The sequence below is a fragment of the Pinus tabuliformis genome, chromosome 2_2, assembly GCF_031772625.1.
Source record: "Pinus tabuliformis cultivar Carrire ecotype Pingquan chromosome 2_2, CPIR1, whole genome shotgun sequence".
NCBI lineage: Eukaryota > Viridiplantae > Streptophyta > Pinopsida > Pinales > Pinaceae > Pinus > Pinus tabuliformis.
In genome coordinates this window covers 629,324,054-629,340,560 of record NC_142300.1, presented here as the reverse complement: position 1 = coordinate 629,340,560, position 16,507 = coordinate 629,324,054, and the positions used below count along the sequence as shown (strand labels likewise).

General features: G+C 36.3%; 1 protein-coding gene across 1 annotated transcript in view; it reads right to left on the bottom strand.

Moving 5' to 3' along the window:
* Positions 1-718: 718 nt before the first annotated feature.
* The window catches only part of LOC149194201 (ZIP metal ion transporter family), a 70,361-nt gene continuing 54,572 nt past the window's right edge, over positions 719-16,507 (bottom strand). The window contains exons 4-6 of the mRNA XM_089405061.1: positions 2,054-2,182; positions 1,849-1,946; positions 719-1,754 (exon numbers count right to left, since the gene is read on the bottom strand). Coding sequence (XP_089261187.1) covers positions 944-1,754; positions 1,849-1,946; positions 2,054-2,182 — 1,038 coding nt within the window. The 3' untranslated portion in view covers positions 719-943. The remainder of the gene's footprint in view (positions 1,755-1,848; positions 1,947-2,053; positions 2,183-16,507) is intronic.

Here is a 16,507-nt window from a genome sequence, read left to right as displayed (position 1 = left end):
AAGGTTTGGATAGCTGGTCAAACCATCCTTTCATGATAGCTCTATTTCCATAAATGCTCTCTCCATATACTTTCGGACCAAGGCTTGACTTTCAACGCAAGCAAGATGTTTCTTCAGCCTTACATTACTTATTCTAAGCCAGTCTTCAGTTGTTCATTCCCATCAACTATAAATAAGTGCTATCCACAGCCCTAAATTTTACCACCTCTGGCATGGAACAAACATCTTATTGCAACTTTATTCTTGTGGTCAATGTCGCTTCATAATCTCTTAATAATGGAAAGAGGGGATCTTTATTGCTACCAGATTTTATAATCACTCCATCCTAAGGTCCAGTTGCACGTATTTTTACAGGCTGAGGTTCTCTAATTACTCCATTATAAGGGTATTCCTTTAAAAATTGTATACATCTCACTCAAGTTCTCTGGGAACAAATCAGCATATTCCTTGAGAAAAGTTGCAATCTCAGATACTGTCTCATCATCCCAGTAGTCTCTGATGGACATAAATTGAGGTTGGTTTTCAGTACCAATGTTGAACTATTTTTGGGATGAGGTTCTAATTACTTCATTATAGGCGACCTTATTTTATACCTCTCAGTATCAATCTTGTTTGGTTGGGGTTATCATACTGACCCATTTAATTTTAAATCCCTTCCCACAAATGGAGATGTCCCTTGAAGAGACTGTCATGTCATATACATGTGAGAACCCAGAAGTGAAAATAATAATAAAGGTATGGACTCTGCTACAGTTTTCATAAATGTACAAAACTTGGTGCAACATGAATATAGTTTGAAACAAAAAATCGTTTGTCGAAAACAACATTTTCTTTCAGTGACATAAACAAGGTTATTCCATGGCGCTGCAAGATTGGCAATAACTGAGTGATAAAAGAGGGTATATTGAATCTATAAAAACTCTGGCTTTCCAGCATAAATTTCTTATGTTACAGCTTCAGGGGCAGAATTGCAATAAGGAGTATGCAAGCAAACTAATCTTGTACTTGTGAGGCATACGAATGCAAAGGCCAGACCTATCACCAATCCATACGAAGTATGTTTAGAATTTAACTTGAAAAAGCGACGGATAAGACTGCCTCCAAATGCAGGAAGCAAAGCACCACAGGCAAAAACCATCCACGTGTCAAGCCCAGTGTAATCAATTTCTGCCACAATAGCCCCAATAGCAGCAAGTGGACCAGCAAACCCCGTAAAGGCTGCAGCAAATAGAGCACTACGCCAGCTATCTGTTGCACCATATATACAGCTTGCCACAGCAGCACCTCTTGGAAGTCCATGGAGAGAGACAGGTAGCATCATATGTCTACCCAGCCCATAAGCTTTAGGTGCAGCAACACCCAAAGCAAGCCCTTCTGCAAATGCATGTAATGCCACTGCTCCACAAGCTAAAAAAGCCTTCAATGTAAGAGGACTTATAGTGTTTGACCTCATAATGTCATTTCCAGCAGCTCGGCCTTGGAACACATTCAGACTTGCCATACGGCTTATCACATGAAAGAAAAAAGCACCTCCCACAAGCAGGCTTATATCATAGAATAAGCCCATTTTACCTCCCACCCATAACTGCAATGGTCTCCACGCAGCTAAAATAATAGCTATACCTGAAGCCATTCCTGTAAGGAATGAATGTTGCATCTTGACCGAGCTTGCAAACGTTACAAGAATAAGACCTCCAATGAAAGGTCCAAGGCCAAAAAGAAGTGAAACCAGGAAGCCTGATGTATTCTTCCAACTGTATGACATTGACATAAAAAAAATTAAAGACTGCAAATATTTTAAGAGAATTAATACCAATATGAAGGAATAAGGCAACAAACAATATCTACCTTTGCCCATGTTCAAAAGTTTCAAGGACTGCGCTAAGTGTCTCCATAAATGCTACAGCCAGTGTAGCAGCTGTGGCAACTTGAGATGGAGATGCTTCCTGATCCAAGTAAGCATATAGATGCAGTTACGAATTCATGTATGACTGGTGAACAGGTGAGATAAATCTACAAACATTGATATTGGAGAACATGAACAGTGAACTACCTTAAAACTATCAGGCACAACTTCTGCAATTACCATCCATATCATACAGCCAGCTGCAAAACCCATGCAGAATGGCAAGAATTTGTGGAAGGCTTCAGCGCATATGAATGCTGGAACAGCCACCAGAGGCTGCAACCACAAGCAATTATAGAAACTAAACCATAATCCTTTGAAGAGTTGCTCTGTGAATTAAATAAGGTGAAGAAAATAAAATATAAAAATGCCAATAACAGAAGGCAATCAAAGTGATTAATGACAATATGATGAGTGCATGAATATACCCATCACCACAGACTCAAAAGACATTTGCTTCAACTTTGCCACACCAAACCTAGAGCGCTTATCACTGCTCAACAGGAAGGTTGATGGAATAAGTTCTGTTTGGACACTAAACACATACAGCCTTCGTCTATAAATCTTTTTGCTAATGATTAGGCGGTAAAATGCCATGATCCTAGAAATCTGTTTTAGTGTCTTAAATAACATTTATGTCAGCACATCTTAGCTTCAAGATCTCTAACTCTTCATATTGTCATCTGACAAAGTCTCACAGACAAGTTTTGATTCTGTTCTTAAATGCTTATTAATCAATTGAATTTCTTCTTTCAAACCTATCTTCTATAGAACTATCCAATTTACTGAACCATTTAGATTTTTATGATGTACATGCATAAATTATTCCATGAAAGCATGGTATGCAGAAAACAGTACAATAACAGGAAAAGAAAAAAAGGTTTCAAATAACAGAAATTAGAATTAACCAGAATAACACAGAAAGAGTTGTCAAAATACCAATATTCCATATATCAATATCAAAATAAAAGCACTATTACAAAAATAGAATAAAGGGAAAGTATCCTGTTTCCAAAAGCATAGCACTCCACTGAGGTAGAGGAATCCATGAAATTCTCAAGTGATATCATGATAAAATGATACACTGGCGCAACGGCCTTTCTATGTGTACAATGGATGGGAAGTACTAGAGATAACAATGTGTCCTCATCAACAAGTGTGCAGTCGAAATATGTCTCTGTGAAAAACTCAGTTGTCGATGCAGAGCACAGAGTGCCACTTCAGAGTATGAGATTGACTATAGGCATTTGGAGAATAAATGGCTGCCTTGTGACTCAAAATTTGAATAGATGAATGTGGACGTTCAAGGTCTGCTGCAGAGAGTAGACTCGTACAATGTTGCTAATGCAAGTCTGCAAGAAGATTTGCTGAACATGAAGGCCAACAATAAAGGTGAACTCCTACAAAAATGGCCCAAAAGGAGGCTTGTAAGAGGAGAGGAGGATGCAGTGGAAGTTAACTCCTATAGGCTTGAGGCTTGCAGAAGGAAAATGCCCACAGCGACGATGAACTCCCCCAAAGTTTCAACTTTTAAGGCAGAAAATAGCAAAAACCCTTATTTGGGGCTTGTTACCTCTCATGCTGACATGAGTGGTAAAATAAGTCTTGTACAGATTGGTGGGATTATTCTAGCCTTCAAAAGGTTGGGATATTAGTGGAGATTGCTTCAGCAGTGCATTTATTTATTTTCTTCATCATGGTGATCAAATAGTCATATCCTAGTCACTTTCACTTCATTGCATGTTTAGATCATGAGTGTCCTCTAACATGGTGATGTACTTACCTAGTGTTCCATGTCATTTCCATAATTTGACCTAGGAAAATTGTTTATTGCGGGCATAATATAACTTTTGCCTATGTAAAATCCACTTCACACATACATTATCACAACACTTCATCATTTTTTCCTAAGTAATTTGTGTATCACATCACATCTTAACCTTTCAACTAACTAAAACCGTCACTTTCACATCAATTGGCTTTATCTCATGTTTTTGGGAGGAATGATTGTTATCCTTCCCACCCAGGTTCAATTCCCACAAGTTACATGACAAGCTTTGTTGTGATGGCTTTGGGCCTTGTTGTTGAGAGTAAGTAGTCCCTCCAAAACTGAAGCATGTATATCCCTCAAATGGAATACAAAGATATTTTTCATGGAAAAAACAAACAAATAAAGAAAAACTGGATAAAAATAAATAAAAATAAAAAAAAAAAACCTCACTATCACCTACCTTCCACTTCACACCATCTCCTAAAAGGTGCATGGTACTTTTTGCCTATAATTTCCCAAGTTCTAAGCCTTAAAACCCCATACTTTCATTTTTCCAATGTGAACGCACCTAACTGATTTAGGATATTTTGAATCTTAGGTTGAGTGCTTAAGTATTGTTCTAATTCTTCATTGAGGCCTTTTCCATAAGTTTCACTTTCTAATTTGCCATTCGGATTTGTAACTTAAGTCCATGGCGTAATGAGACTAGGAGCTTCCCCTTTTGGCACAAATGTTGAGACAAAACACGTGACAAAAAGCCGAGTCACCCTAGCCTCAATTTATCCTTGTTCACACATGCCAACTTCATTCATGCTTCATCCTTATCCTTTAGCACGACATTTTTGGCATTTGTTAAGCCTTCAGTTGACTAAGGAAGACTAATTACCATGTGCCCTAATGTTTGTGACCACCCTCCATATCCATCCTATCCACTCATGCACATCTCTAGGAGGTGCTCTCCACTAAGAGGATATATCCACTTTATTTGAAGTGAACCTATAAGGCTCATATCACAAATATATAAAACAAATGGAATAACATAAAAGAATCCATAAGGATTAGAATATTTCAATATAATATTGAATAAAATATGAGAGATGAAAATCGAATGATGATATTGCATTGAAGGGCTCCATATATATACCTAAGTGGGTGCCTTTTCACTAAAATTTGTGTCTTTAGTTAAGACATGTCCTATCTCGTATCATTAGTTATTAATTATTATTTATTATTAGTATTTATTTTTATATATTTGTATGTTGTTACAATGTCTTCCCCTTAGAAATGCTTTGTCCTCCAAGCATATTTATGGAAAAGTTTTACGTTTTTTCTGTCTTGTAATGATTGACAATACAAGACAATATGAGGTACAACGAATTGAGCAAGATTGGAGAATTATGAAAAGTCAAACCACCCTAATTTGATTTTCTGTAAAAATGTGTGGCAACAACTTGAGTTTCTCTTTGTTGAAGCTTGTGGTAGCTTTGAAAGGTCTTTTGTATAGGCTTGGTGTCTTAGCATGTGGAAGATGATCTATTGCTTTCTCATGTGCTTGCTTGGTGGAGTAAGTGGTTTATGTCTTCTTTCCTAAGTCTAACTTAGGAAAAGTCCAATAATTAAAGTCAAATAATTATTATGGACTATCAAGTCATTTTCCAAGAATAAATAATTTAATTATTTAAGTGATTTAGAAATAATCTCAACCATTGATCTCCAAGATCTTCTATAAGGAAAATTAGGGTTAGGGGTTTGGGCTTAATGAAGATTATAAAAAAGCCTAAGAAAGAGGTGAAGACACACAAGAACTTAAGAGAGCGAGTCACAGCAAGAGAGAGCGATTTTCTCTAGTGCGAGTGGCTCAGTAGACTGAAGCACAGAGGAGGAGAAGTATGGGAGAATTTGGGGGTGAATCCAAGACGCTGACTTATGGAGGGTTGAGTTGCTGCAGAGAGGGGTGTTGATTTTATCGAAGTAGACGATTTACTGAAGGTCGAGTTTCCTAAGGCGCAGAAGCAACTCGTGGGAAGGCACAGTGTCAATTTTCAACAAATTGATTGGACCAAATTTCTCCAAGCCGATTTTCAGGTGGTCATATTCCTTGGGCCGAATTCATCCTGTGAAGACCAAGTTACAGGTTCCAGTTATAGCATTTTTCCTTGTATCTCTGTGGATCAAAAACCCAAATTTTCCAGATTAATAAATGATGGAGAATTGCCATCTATGTCGACAACCCGGATTTTCCAAGATCACCTACTTGGCCTTCACTTCCTTCTTCTTATGCGCTGCCAATTCCCACAGATTCATAAGAAAAGTCACAACATCCTTGACAATATCCCAGAGATCATCAATAGCAATGTTACCCTAGCTTTCCAGAACAAGTAAATGGAGGCACAATCTAATCTCTCCTCAAATCCGAGCCCTGTTGTTGCTGAAATCTATTTTACAAACTTCCCAGATTTGAAAACAAAACCAAAAAAATCAATGTTCCACCAAGGTTCCGGGACGAGGGGGCGAGGGGGCACGAGAGCGGCCTATGCAAAAGCTCCCCACCATTTTTTAGGAAACGTGGGGGAGTGTCAGGGTCTTAAAAACTTATAAATATAAAATATAATTTATTAACTGAATCCACTATGACAATTGGGTTTGAATTGAAAAGCTGCAAATCATGATCATTGATATGAATATCATTATCTAATATCATATATATTTAAAATTCTAATTTATAATCATACATCATACATTATGATTAAATTTTAAAGTTTAAACCATATTGATTTTCCACTTCCTACTATGAACATTGAACATTGAACAATGAATATTCAATATTGACATAAAATTATAAAAGTCAAGTCTGATACATCATACATCAAGAGTCCAAATTTTATAGAATTATAAAAGATTAAAGTCAAGTCTGATACATCAAGAGTCAAAATTTTCAAGAGTCAGCTGTGCGTGTGAGGGTGTGAGGTCTCAGTTGTGCGTGTGAGGTCTCAGGCTTCAGCTGTGCGTGTGGGTGTGAGGTCTCAGCTTGCGGCTTTATAACATAATAAAACTAAAGTTTGAAACAATGAAACCCTACACTTAAGTGTTAAGAGCGTTAGTTTTAAGGTTAATTAAATTTTAATTTTAAGTTAATTAAATTTTTGTTTTGTTTTAAAAATTAAAATGTGTTTTCGTCCCCCCCCGGTCCCCTCACGACCCCCCTCATCCCCCTTTTCGGAAACGCCCCCTCAGGAAAGGGAAACAACCCCCTGGCACGTCCCCCTAAGTTTCCTCATTTTTGGGAGCGTGGGGAAACAACCCCTACTCGTCCCCAAGTCCCCAGAGCGTGGGGGAGCGAGGAAACTAGACCCCTGGGGGGGGGGGTCAGTGCCCATGAAACACTGAAAAAAATCTACCCGACAATAGTGCTTAGTCCTTCAAGCAACAATAATGGGACCCTCTAGCTATTGGCTCTTGATTATGGAAGTTGATCTACTGCTATAAACCCTCGAGGATCTTAATCAGACATGATGTTCTGATATCAGGTAAAAAATTCCTAACTCGAGATAATTGTTTTCTTATGTTTATTTATCAAATAACTCAGATTTTGAATTACTTTAATACCAAAATTAAAATTCTGAAACGCCCCCTCAGGAAAGGGAAACAACCCCCTGGCACGTCCCCCTAAGTTTCCTCATTTTTGGGAGCGTGGGGAAACAACCCCTACTCGTCCCCAAGTCCCCGGAGCGTGGGGGAGCGAGGAAACTAGAACCCTGGGGGGGGGTCAGTGCCCATGAAACACTGAAAAAAATCTACCCGACAATAGTGCTTAGTCCTTCAAGCAACAATAATGGGACCCTCTAGCTATTGGTTCTTGATTATGGAAGTTGATCTACTGCTATAAACCCTCGAGGATCTTAATCAGACATGATGTTCTGATATCAGGTAAAAAATTCCTAACTCGAGATAATTGTTTTCCTATGTTTATTTATCAAATAACTCAGATTTTGAATTACTTTAATACCAAAATTAAAATTCTGAACATGCAACAATCACACATATTGTTGGAAAACATAATAGCGGAAGCAAAATAACTTTTCAAGTACACACAAAATTTTGTTCCTCAAATCAACTTATCATTAATGATAAAAACTTGCAAGGACACCTCAAAACTGACGTTTTCAGCTTGTTGGATACTCAGATTTGCACTAGATCTTGCCTACTGGTCACTCAAGAGTCATATGTACTAGATCTGCCTGCTAGATAATCAAATCTGCCTGCTAGATAATCAGATCTGCACTTTTTGAACTGCTATGCAACATTGTTGGATATTATCTGACCTTTGGTTCCTCTCCTTTGCTTTAAATCTGATCAATTGATCTTTCTTTAATCTCCTGAGTCTTCTTGATGTCTAAAATGTGTGTTTACAACTCCTCCCTTCTTGTCATATTTATGCTTTGAGTGAGATAATTAATCTCCTCAATCTAAGCAACTAATCTCCCCTATCTTAGCAACTAATCTCAACTAATCTCCCTAATCTTGACAACCACCTTATCTCAATAATAAAATGTATAGCTAAGATTTAATCAGATCAAAGTTCCAACTCACTAATATTATAGAAATCTCTAGAAAATTTCATTTAGATTTCTAAGATTTAAGAGATCTAGGGAAATTAAACTTTCACTTTTATTTAATAAGTGAACTTAAAAGAGCCCACGGGGCTTTGGATTGATGGTGAATGGTGTATTGTTAAGGAACTCCTTGCTATAGGTTACCAGTTCAAAACCCCCATGGTTGGTCCCACCTGCCTAGCCTTAAAAGGAAAACAAAAAATGAAATTAAAAGATGGTATTGTTTCCCACATTTACTAAGAGGACACTAGAAGTTGTCTTGAACCACTTCTCGCACATTCATACCTAACCTGCACAAGAAGTTCCGGCTCAAGCTACACATCTCAACAATTCCAAGTCTTCATGGAAGCATTCAAGCTACCCCATGTTTTCTAGGGCCCAATGCCCTCCTCCAGGATGCAAAACACTCCTAAGCAAGTTGTTATCCAAGCAACCATTTCCATGTGGCCATCATGTAGAACATCAATAAAGTTGTCTAATGATATTCAATGCCCTAGGGAAGAATATCACGCAAGCACCCAACTAAAGTCAAGCAACCATTGAGTAAGCCATCTTCAATATGAAAATCTATAACATGCCATCTCCCATGTGCAAATCCATCAAGAACCATCCAGGGATTAAACATATAACATATACCACAAATCTCATGAAACAGCCCCAACCATGGAGTACACTTTCGAAGAAACCCCAAAAGCTAACAATAACTTGCAAAATAGATGGATCACAACTAGCAACATCAGGTACCATATACTCTACCTTTGTTAAACTGAGTGCCATCAAAGTCTACTTTCTATCAAACCAGGAAACTATACCTAAACCCAAATTGAAGCAACACCCTAAAGTGCTCCTTCAATCACTAGCACTACCTAACCAATCTAAATTTACAAACCTATGTAGCAACAACTCTCCATCACCAACGTATCTCATACCAAAATGCATTGTGCCCTTGAAGTACCAAAGCAGATGTTCTGCAACAACCCAATGACCCTGCCTAGACTCCACCATGCGCTAACTCAATGTTTTCACTACAAAACAAATGTTAGGCCTAGTATTTACTATATACATGAGAACTCATTAGTTGCCACCACATCAATGCATAAATCAAATCCGAATCTAAATAAAAAAGGACTTCAGATTTGTGGCCATAGGAGTAGCCATGGCCTTACAATCCATCATATGAAATCTCTTCACAATCTCAACTGCATACTTGTCCTATCAAGGAAAACCCTATCTAGGCCCTACCACACCTGTAGACCCAAAAGTTAGTGCATCAAGCCAATGCTCTTTATGTCAAATTCTCTTTGTTATGAACATGAATATGGATTAATATAAATAATAATAACTAATAATTATGAAAGGGCACATCTCAAAAGACATGACTCCTTACGAAAGAGCACTCCCGCCTAATATTTATATGGGGCCCATCATTGTATTCAATCATATCACTTTTACACTCAAACATTTTTTTCAATATTATTTATCTTATGATGGATATTCTTATATTCCAGATATTCTAAATATTCTAAATATTGTATGTGGTAACAAACTTCCACATTTGATTCTGGCCTTTGGTCAAATCTCACTGTCTTGACAGCAAAGCCATTGGTCAGTTGGCCACGGTAATTTTGGATAGAGTTTCTCTATCTCCAATCTTTAACCAGTAATTTTTAGCTATATTAATCTCAAGAAGCATCATCGTGAATGGTGAAAAAAATTCCACTGCAAAATGAAAAATAAATAAGATACCGAAGAGCGTATATACAGCTATATCAAAATAACCAAGAAAAATTAATTCAAGCAGCTGTAAGAAATTCTTATTACATTCTGTCGACGTATGTATTGGTACATTGAAGAGCATTTTGTTGAAAAATGTTCAGAGCCACCACAATTGACCTAACACACAGTGAAAATAACTTGCATCTCTCATACATTTAAGATATACAATCAAACTATCTACAATCAAAGGACTCAGCAAGTGTAAATCAAAGTCAATCTAGGAAATAGCCATTTTATCAATTAATTCTGCATCGAACTTGTCAAGTAAAAGAAGTTGTTGTTGAATCACAACCACCAGACTCTGTAGTGGCCCAAAATAATCTCTGTACAGAAATCGCAGCAGCCAGAATTAGGAAATAAGTGTTGCTGATTAGACAGCAGAGTTAGACCAGCGGTTGCCAGAAAAATCGTAGCCGCATTCAAATTTTTTACTAACCATTATGCAATCTACAAATAAATTGTGTATTTAGGAAGTGTTGTCAAAGAGGAAGCGCCGTTGAAGTGGAAGATGGGACGTTGGAGAAAGGGCACGAGAAGTCCAAGTTATTCACACAATTCTTGATTGTTAATAATAAAATAAGTGGAGTAAACACAAGGTAATATTGATTAAGGTAAGGTTTTTTAAGCTCGTATGGTGAGACCTCCTTGGTGGGACCTCCATTAATGGTGTGATTACTTAAAAGGGTTTGAAATATATATATATATATATATATATATAAAGAAAAGATATATAAACCTTTTACAAATTGAAAAAGATCATTACCTAAGTTATATAAAAGAATTTAAAGAAATAGGAGAAGGAATTAAAAGATTATCAAGAAATATATATACATATTCCAGTGAAATTATATTTTTATAAAAGGGAAGAGCACTAGTATTGAAGTTTATTATAATTACTGGAAAAAGAGTAATTAAAAAAAAGGAAAGTAATTTGAAAATGAAGGAAAATTTTCTCATAAAGATTGTTCGATTCCATCATGTCGTGGATTCTTTAATCTGAATAGGAGTATTCAAAGAGAATAGATTAATATCGTTATTAACAAGAAAAACAAAGAATGTTACATCAATATTAATTTGCAAACCAATTATCAATTCTAGAACCAAATATAGGCAAAAAGGAAGATATTTTCAACAAAAAACATTATAAAATTAAGGACTTGCAGGTGATAATTGATGATTATGAATGTATATCTCAAATCAGTGTTGTGACTATGTTTAAAGAAGACCTTGACATAATTCTCAGATTACCTTGGTTTAAAGAATGGGTACTCACATCTTAAACATGGAGAAAAAAAAAATTGATGTTTCCCTATACGAATAAGATGATGACATTCCAAAACATTACAATGAAGTTAGAATTGATAATACCTTCATCACAAGACTTTAAAGAAATCTCAAAGGTGATGTTTCAAGAAAACCAAAAGTCAATATCAAGGATGCAGAAAGTATTTGACAAAGTTACCTCAGATAAAAACAAAGAAATTTCTCGCCTAAAAGATAATGGGCAGATGTTACTTGCACAGGTCAAGAAGTCCAAGGCTATAAAGCAATCATTGGAATACTGAAAGGAACAACTTATCCAGACAAATGAACCAAAATCTTAAGAGTAAAAATGTCCAAGTTGAGGAGAAGGGAACAAATACAAATCCCACTAATCTTGTGACTCAGAAAAATATCAATCCAATTGAAGTAAAAATATACTCAAATGTTGCAATACAAACAATGAAAGTTCCAAGTGAAGATTTTGCAATCAACTCAACAACACCAGTGCCTAATCAAGAAATCACTACAAGCATGATAAGGGAAAATCAAGTCAAAAGAAATGCTTATCGACATCCAAATCATAGGAGCAGACATCTCAACCGGTCAGTGTATCAATATCTCGCAAGACAACAACAACCAACTTATGTTCCAAAAAATATTGATGTCAGTGAAATTATGTCTTAAGATAAGAATTCATCCCAGGTATTAAATAACCCATAAGGTTCCACAAAAGATTGATTTGGGATGGTTAGATCCTTTCACAGTGCAACAATTTTGTACCACAATTAGAAGTTCATATTATTTTATATCATTGAAGATGACAACTCCAAGAATTCAAAAAGATGTGAATAGATTACAAGACAGAAAAAGATAACATGCATTTTCTTCCATATGCTTTGGAGACATAATAATGATAGCAAGCCCCTCCAGTGACCTGCTCTCTCATTGCCCAAGATTTTCTTCGGTTCCCACTCTTCGCTCCTTTAGTAGAATCCTCATCCACACCTATTTCTTCCTTCGTCCCAAAAGTCCCACATATAAAATAAAGCAATATCTCCTTCAGGTCTTTGTTTCTCTCTTCCACGCTCAAGAAATCCATTTCTCGAGCCCCTTTTATTCCCTTAAAGAAATTCAAATGGCATTTTAATTAGAATGGCCCATGCACATTTCACCAAAGCAAGTCAATTGTCGGAGCTTTTCTTCGTTCGCCAAGTTATTTCACTGTCCACTCTTGACTTCCAATTACCCAACAGAAGTGTGGTTTCTGAGGAATGGAGAGAAGGCTCGTTAGCGAAGTGTGGTTTCTGAGGAATGGAGCGAGGTCAGAGAGCCTATTGCACATATCTTGTCATAAGTCCAAGGAAGCAGTTTGACAAAAAAATTCAAAGTTCAGAATCATCAGCGATCAATGTTATGTCATTATAAACCCAATTTCTGCTAGTAATGTAAATGATGCTAGTGCAACCATTTAATTATGTAACAACCTAGGTAAGCCTTTGATTTTGGTGATGAATTTTATCCTAGGAGGCTTTTTAACCTCACCGCATTATTTGTCTTTCTAAACACGGATAATCAGTAGAGTTTTTCCTCTAGCTTCAACCCAAAAGCTAGAGTGGAATTCATTGACAATGTCATGAGTCCTAGAGTTATACAAAGACTTCGTAAAAGTAGTTTGAGACGTTGTTTGGCTAAATTATTTTATCACAGATCACTTGTTCTACTAGATCATACTGTGTCGCAGAAGTGGGTAAATATTTGAGGGTCTATATGTAAAGAGGTATTCCCCTTTTGAGGGTTGAATTTGTAATTATCTGATGTCAAAATATTTTAGTGCATGGTCCCTCATACTTAGACATCATGACTAAAATATTTGAGTGGAGAAATAATTAATCCCCTCTAATGTCAATTAATTAATTTTTTTGGCTAAAATAAAATAAATCCTAAGCTCGAAAATTAATTAATTTAGAGTCAAAAAAATAATTTTAGTGAAATTAATTTCTCCAAGTGGAAAATAACCAGAAAAATCGTGGGTCAAAAATAAGTCAATTTTTTGAGGTCCCACGCTAAGGGAAAATTGGATTTTTAAATAAGAAAATAGGCCCTTGGACCTTAGTGGTTAAGTCAAAGTCAAAATTTTAAGGAAATTAATCCAAAAATTCATTTTTTGATTAATAAAAAATGGTTTTTAAGAAAAAATTGAAAATTCCTCTAAAAAAAATATTTTGGACAGTAGAGATTAAAATATGATCAAATATTTATCAACAATCGAGATTATTTTGACTAGGATCAAGCCAACTAGTCGTTATTTTCCACTTGGAGGATTTATCTATAAATTAAAAGCCATTTTTCTTCTCAAGTGACCATGATGATGACTCTGGTTCTAGACTAATGTAATTTTGTAACGTTGGTGTTGAACCACTGTTCTACTGGGAACGTTTGAATATCATAATAAAAGACTATGGGGTTCAGCATGGTGTTTTTGTCTCATTGATCTGTGGTACGTGTTGGCTATTTGTTTTCCTATATTGTGCTAAATTTTTATATAAGCTTGTTATTTCATTTGTCAGTGATAAGAGCATTCTATTGGTAGATTTTGGGTCTATCTTAGGTGATCTGATTCACCATATGTCTAACAAGTTTTCTTGAAGAAATATATAGAGATTTGTTGGTACACCAACCCTTGGGCTCCAAGTTCACAGACTATGGGCATGAGATGACCTTGTTTGGGCTCCGAGAAATTTATATGATTTTCTTACTTTGCTAAAGTTGTGGTTAATACCCTATCTTTCGAAATACATTGAGCCATTGTCATTAGTTTAAAAAATTATTTTTCTCAAAAATCATTCTTACAAGCCTTATATATTTGTAAATATCTTGTAGATATTTTGTAAAATAGTTTTTTTGTAAAATAATTTTCTAACCTTTGTTTTGCAACAATTGGGGTTTGGGATTTTATTTCTAAACTTTGTATATATTGGGGTTTTGGGAAGCTTTATTTTCATTTGTGTAAGTGAGCTTCAAAGTTGATCAAGGAAATTTTGCTAGGGGTTTGAAACTAGATCTAGGCCCTTGAGGGTAAGATCTGATGTCCATTCAATTTGCAGGGCCAGCATCAAACAATTTTGCAATGAATTTGGGCAATTTTAAAGGTCTGAAGTAAGATTTATTTTTACAAGGGTTTGAATTTTTTTTGTGGGCCTCCTAGGCCTAGCGTCAAGCCTCCTAGCCTTAGTCGTGGCTCCTTTCTCCTAACTTGGCTAGTCGTTGGCATGTTTGGGCCTTGAAACCCTAGTCGTAGCCCTTGATTTCCTTGTCGTCACCCTTGTAGGGTTGTCGCCCTAGGCCGCATGCCTTTCTTGGCCTCTTTTCCTCCTTCGTTGCCCTATTCCCCTCTGTCGTGGACCTCACAGCCTCCTCTAACCCTATCGCAGGCTTCTCCCTATTCTCCTCCTTTTCTCCCCTCCGCTCAGCCTCCTTCCCCCTCTACTACCCACCCCCCACCTTGCCACAGTCCCAAAGCGACTGTTTCCCTAGGTTGCAACCCCTTTAGGGCTTGCGGCAGGCCTAGAAGGTCTCTCTCCCTTGGCCGCAGTCCTATGTGGGGCCTCTCCTCCCTCTCTCTTGCCTCTATCCCCTTGACCGCATGCCTTTAGGGGCCTTCTACCCTAGCCACAAGCCTAATTGGCCTTGCTGCCTCCTCTAACGCTTCATTTTTTTCCCTTTTGTCTCATCTATCTTTGATTGCGGTTTCCATAAAAAAAATTAATGCTAACACATTGTGATTGCAGCAGTCTTCAAGTGATTTTTCTTGAGCTAACATTGGTGAATGTAGGCGGCCTAATCATTGGAAGAAGTCTGGGCAAGTTCCTCAAGGCCTAGTGGTTTGATCTCTAAACCCTGATATCCTCAATGTTTACTTACAGCCATCTGAACATTGCATTAACAGTAATAAAAAATCTCATTGGGATGCTCTAAAATCATTAACAAATCACCTAAGTTCATCAACTAATTATTGCATAAATTGGGTAATCATTAATTGGCTAATTTCAATGGTTTATTGCTGACTGTCATAAGCATACTGAAGTCTGAAATATAACAGTAGCATAAGTTTGCAATTTCATCTAAAGTGCCCTTATTTAGGCAAAGTAAAAGAGATAACATTTGGAGGTGGTTTTGGCAAATTTGGCATTGATTAGCTCATTGCTCTTATAGTTTGTTTACTACTGTCCTAGAGTTTTATTTATTTCTCATTGAAATGCCATTGGAACATAAGTGACATAAAGGATTTTCTTGTTGATGCTCCACTGATAGAGATAACATATTGTTGAGAGGATTGTTAGTATTTCGATTGCCAATTGATTGAGTGGTTTTATTGCTCTCTAATAAGAATACTAACACTTGTGGTTTATTGTGAGTTTCATAATCCTAAAGATTTAATTTTGCACTTAATAAGCTCACTCATTTGACACATTAATCTCATAAGCCTAATATCTAATGTCGTGTTAATTGGTTAATAGTGCTCAAATTGATTGAATATTGGCATCTCTGTTCTAGCATTGAGGATTTAATTATTACAATTCTAATTGGCATTGAGGTGATCCATTGTGATATCTTGTACAGTTTCTAATTGTCTAAAGAACATCAATCATCTAATTAACTTGAGCAATTGTCATTGATATCTTTCATACAAGAGTTGATTTTCAGATAAATGGTCTAGTTCTATTTTACTTATCATCATTGTCATACTTGTTTCATGGTTAACATCTATTGTGAATCTTTGGAATATTAGTGATCTTTTCTTTAAGAGCATATATCTTGTGGTTATTTCATACTTGGGCAATTACATCTTGGTTATTTTTTGTAGCTTGTGGCACTTGTGATATTGAGCACTTCATCTTGTGTAAGATTGTCCTTCATTTATTAAGTACTATTATGTGATAATTAAGGAATCAATTAAGTACTTAACATAAACAATCTGTTAAATTTGGACAACTAGGTCCAAACTCCATGTTCTGATGCTCAGATTAAGAGGCTAATATTTTTGTTGGATTCCTCTTTCTGAGAGGTGTAAAATCCATATAAAAATAGTCTTAATCCGATGAGCAGAACTTATATTTTGAATTTATTATTCTTAATAAATTATATGTGCAAAGGTCAGCCAGTTTTGTAATGTAGGCT